The sequence below is a fragment of the Propithecus coquereli genome, unplaced genomic scaffold (genome assembly GCF_000956105.1).
Source record: "Propithecus coquereli isolate 6110/MARCELLA unplaced genomic scaffold, Pcoq_1.0 Scaffold388, whole genome shotgun sequence".
Lineage (NCBI taxonomy): Eukaryota > Metazoa > Chordata > Mammalia > Primates > Indriidae > Propithecus > Propithecus coquereli.
This window is the reverse complement of record NW_012149596.1, coordinates 370,206-381,026: the sequence shown is the minus strand read 5'-3', so window position 1 is coordinate 381,026 and position 10,821 is coordinate 370,206. Positions and strand designations below refer to the sequence as shown.

General features: G+C 37.2%; 1 protein-coding gene across 1 annotated transcript in view; it reads right to left on the bottom strand.

Moving 5' to 3' along the window:
- RP2 (retinitis pigmentosa 2 (X-linked recessive)) overlaps nucleotides 1-10,821 on the bottom strand; it is a 38,610-nt gene that overhangs the window by 23,836 nt on the left and 3,953 nt on the right. The window contains exon 2 of the mRNA XM_012652383.1: nucleotides 2,480-3,145. Coding sequence (XP_012507837.1) covers nucleotides 2,480-3,145 — 666 coding nt within the window. The remainder of the gene's footprint in view (nucleotides 1-2,479; nucleotides 3,146-10,821) is intronic.

Below are 10,821 nucleotides of genomic sequence, written 5' to 3'. Positions count from 1 at the left end.
CCAGGAATGTGAGGTTGCTGTGAGCTAGGCGGATGCCACGGCACTCACTCTAGCCTGGGCAAAAAGAGTGAGACTCTGTCTCAAAAAAAAAAAAAAAAAAGAAATTGGACATTTTATACTTAATAACCTATTACTACTACACTACTACTACTACTGTGGGATTTTTATTTTGTATTCTAGAGGACATCTAAAGAACATCACTCTTCCTGGTCACATTCCTTTCAAGGGCACACAACACTGCCATTTCACACACCAGAAACCAAAGATTAAAAGGTTAAGAACATTGATGATTCATGAAGAAAGACTCTTTTGATGGTTTTTTTCTTTAAATGTGAAAAATATTCTTTGTGTCCACTCCTCATTACCTACCAAAAAGGAGTTTAACCTAAATAACTACATCTTTTGAAAACTGTATGTAGATTTTTTTAAAAAATCACTATACAGTATAATGAAAATATTTACTCCTCAGATGTTAGATTAACATGTGATTAGATAGCTCAAAAACCAGAAGCACATTTTTCTGTTATCTTACCAGATTCACAGTATGCTTTTATTAGATTGGCATAGGTAACAAAGACAATTCCAAAGTCTTAAAATTATAATTTGGCGTCTGTCATTTTGAAAACTATACCTCAGATATACTTTGAGGATTTCAGACATGGGTTTTCTTTTTTTTTTAATAGGGAGAATTTATTTAATTTAACAGAGAACCTTCAGAATGAAAACTCCAGACATGGGTTTTATACACTGTAGAATGTATAGCTATACAGAGGTAGTCATTTTTAATTTTTTGCCTAAAATCATTCCTTTTGATATATTCTAACTTTTAAAAAATTCCTTTCAAAAAGAGACTTTATGAGTTTTCTGTTCATTTCTCCATTTCTGGAAGTTTCATTTTTTTAAATTCAAACACATTTCTCCTGAAGAACAACTGATTAATGGATAATCAATACGTCCTACTGCTGTCTTCCTACTGGAGTGCCCACCAACAAAGAATTGTTGCTTCTGGAGTCCCTAATTTCTATATCCCCAATTATTTTTCAAGCAGAAGTGGTTACCCGAAGGACCCTTCTCTACTCATGAGCTCACCAAGAGCTGCTGCTCATAAGCCCACAACCTTTGCCAACTCAGTTCCTATCTTACTCTTCCTCACTAACCTTCCCTCTATGGCAATAAGGCAAAGAAAAATAAAGAACGCAATGTGGAGGTTGGTTTCACAATAACACGGTCCAAAAGCTGTATTTCTAAATGTCTTTTCTACCCCCTAACCAATTAGAACGCCAGAGAAATTTCCCCAGTAAATAATTATAAAGGGCCATGCTTTACTATGCAGTACTACTTTTGTGACCATCTCTGGAAATTATTCATTCACTCATTCACTTATTTATTTATTTTTTTTTAGAGACAGACTGTTGCTCTGTTGCCCAGACTGGAGTGCAGTGGTGCAATCACAGCTCAAGGGATCCTCTTGGACTCAAGGGATCCTCCTGCCTCAGCCTTCCCAGCAGGTAGGACTACAGGCATGTGCTACCATGCCTGGCATTTGTTTTTTATTTAGTTTTTTTAGAGACAGGGTCTCACTATGTTGCCCAGGCTGGTCTCAAATTCCTGGTCTCAAGCGATCCTCCCACCTCGGCCTCCCAAAGTGCTGGGATTACAGGCATGAGCCATTGTGCACAGCCTGGCAATCATTTATTATAAAGAATGGAAACTCTTTGAGGGCAGAGAATCTTGTCTGTCTATCTCCATCTCCAGCATATACTATATTTCATCATTTCTAAGTTGCCATCAATTATAAGATGCATTTCAGATAAGCAAAAACGTGGAAAACAAACTACATCCTATAATCAATAAAATACGGTAACAGCGTAACTTGCACATAATAGGTGCTTAATAAATGCTTACTGAATTGAATCACAATTTTTAAAAGTTCCTTTGGGAAAGTATTTTGAGGCCCAAGCAACTGGCTTACAGACAAATCTAATGGGGCTGGGGGGTTGGGGTGCAGAGAACTACAACTTGAGGTTTGCCTGTATTGTTTTTTTTTTTTTTTTTTTTTGGAGACAGAGTCTCACTGTGTTGCCCGGGCTAGAGTGAGTGCCGTGGCGTCAGCCTAGCTCACAGCAACCTCAAACTCCTGGGCTCAAGCAATCCTCCTGCCTCAGCCTCCCGAGTAGCTGGGACTACAGGCATGCACCACCATGCCCAGCTAATTTTTTCTATATATTTTTAGCTGTCCGATTAATTTCTTTCTATTTTTAGTAGAGACGGGGTCTTGCTCTTGCTCAGGCTGGTTTCGAACTCCTGAGCTCAAACAATCCGCCCGCCTCGGCCTCCCAGAGTGCTAGGATTACAGGCGTGAGCCACTGTGCCCGGCCTTGCCTGTATTTTTTAATAGCCAATTTGAAAAGAATAGTTCTCCAGAGTGGTATGTTTTTATCTAGGTGTATGTCTATTTTTCTCTTATCTTTTTCCTTACCTCGTCAATTAGTTTCCTGGCATTTGCGATAGTATAATCACCAGCAAATAATACCACCAAGCATGATTCATCACTGCTCTTCTGTCTCTGACCCCGGGATATTGGAACGATGCTTCTATTGGCTTCTGTGGAAACACGGACAGCTTTGAGCTCTTCAGTAGTAGGTACAGGAACATAGTCCTGAACCACAGCATCTTCTGGAAGAAGGCTCCAGTTGAGCTCTCCTGACACAGGTGTAAAGTCATGAATGTTGCTCCATGTATTATTGAAGATACTGAGCCCTGCATCTTTGAACTGGAAAGCTAATTCAGGGTAGTACCATTGAAAACAGCCAAATTTGATATTTGTGGAAGACTCAATAATTGGTTGAGTGGCACAGCACAAAAAGACTTCCAGCTTTCTACAATCCCGCACACGAAATTGTTGGCAGGCTAATATGCATTTGCAATCTCTGCAATTCCGGAAAAACACACTGCCTTTCACTGGTCCCAGAAAAATTATGCAGTTTGTACAGTCATCAATGGTAATAGTAGCTGAGTGATCAAAAATATAGATGTTACAGTTCTCACAGTCTTGAATAAGAAACTGTTGTCCTGCCACTTTCCCAGGTAAGCGACCTACAGTTTCGTCCTTCAGTCCACTGAACATGTAGTCTTTTGGATCAACCTGCAGGGACAAGACACAGACCTTTTGTATTATTAACATTATTCAACATATATCAATTAAGTGCCTACTGGGTGCCAGGCACAGTTCTTAGTGCTAAAATATAAGTTCCTAATCTCACTGACTTTGCAACATAGTAAGAAAATAAACAGGATAAATTTTTTCTCCTAATAAAAGGCATAAGTGGGACAAAGGGAGAGAAAAACTTAGAAAGACTCAAGGACATATCCACCAAATACAATGTGTGGACACTGCATAAAGTTTCAAATATCCAACTGTAAAAACACTTTTTTGAGACAACTGAGGAAATACACATACACATCATATTAGAAGATATTAAGGAATTTTTCATTTTGTTAAATGTGATAATGGCATTGTGGTTATATGAGGGAAAAGGGCGTCATCAATTAAAAATTAAAATGTTTAAAAATGATTAGCCTTCCCTAGTATATGGCATATCTATGGGAAAAAGATATGCACCTGGAAGACTTGAATGTCCAGTTCTTTTGGCAACTACAGCTTTCATTATAAAATTTATGATCTTGGTTAACATACATACCTCCCAGGAGATATAGCCACTCTCTCTTTCCTATCAAATTGTGTTTCTGGGCATGCAAAGCTAAAGGGCAGCCTCTGTGACACTATGGTTTGAGTCTTCTTGTAACTTAACCCAGGTGACACCCACATCATCACTGCTACTTTCAATAGGATTTTAGCCTATTTGGAATTTATATAACTAAAAAATTTACTAAGCTTTGTGGAGTACCAGGATCAAGAATTTATTTAAAAAATTAAAGGAGGCTATAAAAAATTAAACTCAAATCCTATGTATCTATTTTAATCACTACATGCTATTTCAGTTTTCTGATGCTTTTTGTTTTTTGATGCTTCGCTTTTAAAACTTCTACTTTTAAAAAAATTCTGAAATTGGAAATGTACCCAGACTGAAATATATTTATCTATCCTTCCACAAATTGATGTATGGGTCTCAACTTCTGAACTCTAACTGATTTCTGCAATATGCTACAGAAAGTGGAAGAACCTGAAGGGAAGAGAATCCCGATATGTCAGTACTTGCATCTATAAATTTGATTCAAACATTTATTGAGCTACAAGTGTAATTTTTCAAATTTGGCCATTTCCATCCTTAGATATTCTAAACTATAGCTCATGTAATCTTTTAAAGAGTATGCCTGGAAACTGTCATATTAATTTTTTATTTTAACTGACCTATGAAATTATAGTCACTAAAAGCCTATTTTGATTTTTTTCAAGTGATCTTTTTTTTCCCCTTTTGAGACAGGGTCTTGCTTTATCACCCAGGCTGGAGTGCAATAGCTGGATCATAGCTTACTGTAACCTCGAGCTCCTGGGCTCAAGTGATCCTCCCACCTCAGCCTCCCAAGTAGCTGGGACTACAGGCTCACACCACCACACCTGGCTAATTTTTAAAATATTTTATAGAGCTGGGGTCTCACTATATTGCCCAGGCTAGTCTTGAACTCCTAGGCTCAAGCAATCCTCCTGCCTCAGCCTCCCAAAGTGTTGGGATTACAGGTGTGAGCCACCATGTCTGGCCCAAGTAACCTTTCTACCTGCTTGAACTGTTTTGAATGTGACTATATAAATTTTATATGAAACTATTCATGTACTACAGATAGGCTTCCATTGATACAGTATGTAAAAATTTGATCTACAAAGCAAAATTTAATCCTCTTAATCATTAAGCAAACAAGCTTAAAGTGACTTATTCAGTAATTGCACAATAAATATTGTACTTATCTAGTTTTACATACTGTACAAGGAAGAACAATGGACTGTAGTATGAGGCAATAAAGGAGGTACTTGTTTTCCAGTCCCAATTTTGTTACCTATGAGTCTGATCTTAAAGTCACTTTAACTTTCTGGATCTTCAGTCACTCAATCAAACATTTGAATACCCAATATTTTTTTTATACCAAAAGCACCCAACATTGTTCTAGGCATTAAAATGAACATGACCAGCTTTCCATAAAAGAAGTAAACACTCACCTAAATAGATAGTTTAAAAACAACCCTGACCATGTAATGAGAGATGCTGAGAATATTCTGGAAACACTGAGGAGGGACATCTAGGGTGGGGAGGAGGAGTGAGATGGAAGACTTTCTGCATGAAGTGAGAATGAATAAACTAGAGTTCACCAGGTAAAAGGGGTGCCCCTCCTTCCCATGCCAGGCAAAAGTAACAGAATGAACAAAGTAAAATTCTTTAGGAAGTGGTAAGAAAACTAAAAGTGGTTTAGTGTTACAAGAAGGGTACTAGATGAAGCTAGACAGGTAAGCAGGGGCCATATTATAAAGCTTGGAAGTTACCCACAGGCAATAGGGAGCCACAGAAAGATTTAAATAAGCAAAATTTACATTTCAGGAAGATTACTCTGATAAGAATAAGGAAACATGGAACATGAATGGATCTGAGAGGCTACTGTGGTCATCCACAAAGGGCTAGAACTAGAACTGTAGTTAATAGGAAGAAGAGGATGGGATGAATTTGAGAAATATTGATGAAAAAGAATCAGCAGATTGGTAATTCAGTGGCTATAGGAGGTAAGGCAGAAGGATGAGTCACAGAGGAAAGGCCACGTGACAACACAGTAAGAAGGCAGCTGGTCTGTAAGCTAGAAAGAGAGCCCTCACCAGACACCGAATCTGCCTTGATCTTGGACTTCCCAGGCTCTAGAACTATAAGAAATAAACTTCTGTTATTTAAGCCACCCAGTATGTGGTATTCTGTCATGGCAGCCTGTTTTAGTTTGCTCAGACTTCAAAAGCCATCTTCTTGCTACATTGTCACCACGCCTTTTCTCTGTGTGGAGAGGGAGAGGGAGGGAGGAAGTATAAGCTAGGTGAATCTTTCTATAAGGACACTAATCCTATCAGATCAGCATTCCACCTTTATGACCTCACTAACCTTAATTACTTCCTTAGAGGACCCATCTCCAAATACAGCCCAATGGGTGTTAGGGTTTCAACATATGAATTTAAGAAACATTCAGTCAATAACAGCTGCCAATGCTGAGGAATTAAATGTAATTTACTATTCTAAATATTTTCTCTGGACACTCCAGTTTTCCTAGTTCATAGGGAGAAAATAATCCTACAGCCTAATAGTTCTATAGTATAAAATTATTTGGATTACCAACACAGTCTTCTAAGGAGAAATTTAGGATTTATGTTGCTGTACTTCCTCAACAATTCCTGACAGTTTTTCAAAACAAAAAGTAATAGTAAACAACCTGAAGCTTGGACCCATAATAATTTTGCAAAAGTTACTAGTTCTCAAATAAAGTGCCTAAAATCATAAACATGGAAAGGTCATGTTTTAAATTACTTTTTCACAAGAGCTATTTATGAAATGAGCTTAGTTTAGGCTGCATTTCTTATTACATTCCTTAACAGATAGTAGATATACTTTCAAAATCAAAGAAAAATTTCAGGGGTTGGAATTCATCTGATATTGATTTAATGCCTTACAGCTATTAAATTTAGGTAAGCATTATTTTCCCAACAGAAAACAAAAGTGAACATCTTATTCTTTGAGCAGCAATGCAAATATTTCATTAAAATTCATCTCCACAATTAAACTCCCATAATGATAATCTGATATAAAATAATGGAATTTGTTAATTTTAATGGAAATCCAGTATGAATAGAAGTATAAAATAAGATTCAAGAGTAAAAAAGCACTACATATATGTGCCAGGCATCATACTAAGTGCTTTATAATCATCCACTCAATCTATAAAAACCCCTATGAGGGTTGTATACTATAATTATGTTTTATGGATGAGAAAATTGAGGTACACAAAGGCTAAATAATTTGCCCAAGGTCACACTGTTAGTAAGTGCTTGAGCTCAGTCTCAAACGCAGACAGTCTGGCTCCTAAGCACATTCTCTTGGCTGCTTCTTCATATTCGACCATAAACAATTGCTTACTGCATGGGTGCACAAATCAATGGAATAGAGAGTTCAAAATAGGTGTATACACACACACACACACACACACACACACACTCAAAGGTGCAAAGGCAATTCAATAGAAAAAGGATAGTTTTTTCAACAAATGGTGCTGGAACAACTGGACATCTATATTCAAAAAAAAAAAGGAAATCTCATAGAAAAAAGAACTCAACCTGTACCTTGTACCATATATGATAATTAACTCAAGATGAATCATAGAACCTAAGTATAAAACCAAGAACTATAAAACTTCTTGAAGAAAACAGAGGAGAAAATCTTTGTAATCTTGGTTAGGTAAAGATTTCCTGGATAAGAAACCAAAAACACAATCCATAAAAGAAAAAAATGAAGATTGGACTTTTGTCAAAATTGAAAATGTTTGTTCTTCAAGAAACACTGTTAAGAGAAGATGAGTCATTAATTGGGAAAAACTATTTGCAAAACACACATATGACACAGGACTTGTATTCAGGATATATAAAGAATTCTCAAAAACTCAATAAGAAAACAAATAATCCAATAAAAAATGAGCAAAAGATTTGAATAAGCACTTCACCCAATGAGATAGAGATAGCAAATAAGTACATACAAAATGCTCAACATCATTAATCATTATTAGGGAAATGTGATCTAAACCACAATAAGATACTAGTACACACCTATTAGAATGGCTAAAGTTTTTTAAAAAAACTCTGACAATACCAAATGAGGTGAGGATGTGGAGCAACTGTCTCTCTCATACATTGCTGGTGGGCAAAATGGCACAGCCCCTTTAAAAAACAGTTTGTCAGTTTCTTATAATAGTTTAATATACAATTTCCATATGACTCAGCAATCTCACTCATGGGTCTTTACCCAAGTGAAATAAAAACTTATATTCACTAAAAAAAACCTGTATGTAAATATTTATGGTAGCTTTATTCATAATTACCAAAATTGTAAACAACCCAATGTCCTTCAACTGGTGAATGGATAAACAAACTGTGGTACATCCATACAATGGAATACTAGTCAGCAATAAAAAGGAATTCCTGATACATGCAACAACATAGATGAATCTTAAATGCATCATGCTAAGTGAAAGAATCCTGACTGAAAAGATTACATACTGTATGATTCCATTTATATGACATTCTAAAAAAGACTAAACAATAGGGATAGAAAACTGATCAGGGGTGGAGGTGGGGCTGACTGCAGAGGAGCACATAGACACAGGAAGAAATCTGGGCAGGTAATGAAACTGTTCTATATGTTGATTGGTAATAGCTATACAGCTGTATGTGTCAAAACTCATAGAACTGTACACTTAAAAAGGGTAAATTTTACTGTATGTAAATTACACTTCAATTAATATAAATATTAAAATTTAAACATTGTTAAGTCAGTTTCAGGGCTATATAGCTATGTAGTTGAAAGGTTATTTCATAAATGAAAATGGTAGTGCCACATAATTATAGAAATAATAAGATCAGTACCTTGAGCTTATATACATTGATGATGAGAGAAGGTAAAGTATTAATATTACATTTCGATTACTTCACTGTGTTGCCAAATATATAACCACAAGAATTATGAAATTTTAGGATTGGAAAGAATTTTCTATATCATCTAATCTAGTCTTAATCTATCCTTATATCCTATCACATTCCCTTTGGTCACCCATATTTGCCTGAATGCTTCTAGCAATGCTTACCTCCCCTCATGAGCTGCTCAAGGAATTAGAGAACTGGAAGGGATCTTCAGAAACCGAAGGCTGGAAAAGTTGACAAGTCAGGTGTAGTTGGGTGCAGAATAAAAACTAAAATCCCAGTCCCATACACTTTTCACTCCCTGTACTTTTTCCCTTCATCGAAACTTTATATGGGTAAAGAAAATGGAACTTTCATACATTGCTGGTGGAAATATAAAATGTTGTAGACATTTTGAAAAACAGTTTGATACTTCCTCAAAAAGTTAAACATAGTTACCATATGACCCCGCAATTCCACTCCTAGGTGTGTACCCAAGAGAAATGAAAACATGTCCACACAAAAACTTGTACATGAATGTTTATAGCAGCATTATCCATAATAGCCAAAAAGTGGAAACAACCCAAATGTCTACCAACTTATGAATAAAATGTGGTATTTCTATAAAATGGAATGTTATTCAGTAATAAAAAGGAATAAAGTATTGATAAATTAATGCTATAATATGGATGAACCTCAAAAACATGCTAAGAGAAAGAAGCCAGTCACAAAAGGCTAAATATTATGGTTCTATTGATATGAAATACCCCAAATAGGCATATCTATAGAGATAGAAAATAAATTTGTGGCTTCCAAGGGCTGGGAAGGGGGAAATAGGAGTGACTACTAATGAGTACAGGGTTTCTTTTCCCAGGGATGAAAAGGTTCTAAAATTAGATCATGGTGATGGCTACATAACCCTGTGAACTTACTAAAAATATTGAACTGTACACTTTAAATGGGTGAATTGTATGGTATATGAATTATATCTCCAAAAAGCTATTTTTAAAATTAATAAAGAACTAGTTTTTTCCTTTAAACAACTTACGTAGAGGATTTAAAACATATTGACAAATTCTTTAACACTCTTCCCATCAAGAGGTCCTCTTGGACCTGAGTGGGCATTTGTGACTGCCTCAATAAACAGAATGTGGCAGAAGTAATGCTACCACATTCTTAAGTCAAATTAAATGACTTAGCAATTCACTTAAGAAGCTAGTTAGAAAAAACCACGCAGCCTCTGCCAGTGTCTCTTAGGATGCTCACCCTTGGAACCCAGCCACCATGCTGTGAGGAAGCCAGGGCTGCATGGAGAGGTGCTTAGCCCTCAGCCCCAGCTGAAAGCCAGCATCAACTTCCCAGCCTGCTATGTGGTTAAGCCATCTTGAAAGCAGATCCTTCAGCCACCAGTCAAGCTGCCACAGCTGGTGCCACATTGAGCAGAGTCAACCCTGCTTAGCCTTACACAAATTGAAGAGTTGTGAACAAAATAAATACTTGCTATTGTTTTACACCATTAAGTTTTGGGGTGGTTTGGTACACAGCAATGGATAACTAGAGTACCTTCTGTACTTAAAAGAAGGCTAACAACAGAATCTAGTCTCCTACGCAGAGCAGACACTTCTTTCTAGCAGATCACCATCCAAACTCTGTCTGAATGTTTTGACTAACATGGAGATCAGTTCCTCACAAAGCCACTCTTTCCAGTGATGAACAACTCTGGGAATTATGATCTGCCTTATATTAAAACCAGTTATGTCCTTCCCAAACTCTGGTTCAAGTTCTGTCCCCAGAGGTGACCAGAACAGGCCTTTACCTCATTAAATGCACAAATTGGCTGCTTTACTCAAAGTTACACAACAGACACTTGAATTTCTGGTATAAGGTTTTTTTTTTTATTTCAGCAAACCATGGGTGCACAGATGTTTAGGCCACGCGTGTTGCCCTTGGTTCCCCCCCCACCGAAGTCCGTGCCTCAAATATGTCCATCCCCCGGGTAGTGCGCACCGCACTCCCCGTGCACACAAATACCCGTCCCCTTCTCCCTCCTCCCCCCTCCTCCCGCCTCCCTCCCCATGGTACAGATGTTTAGGTTACGTGTGTTGCCCTTGGTTCCCCGCCCCCAAGTCCGTGTTTCAAATATGTCTATCCTTCGGGTAGTGCGCATTGCC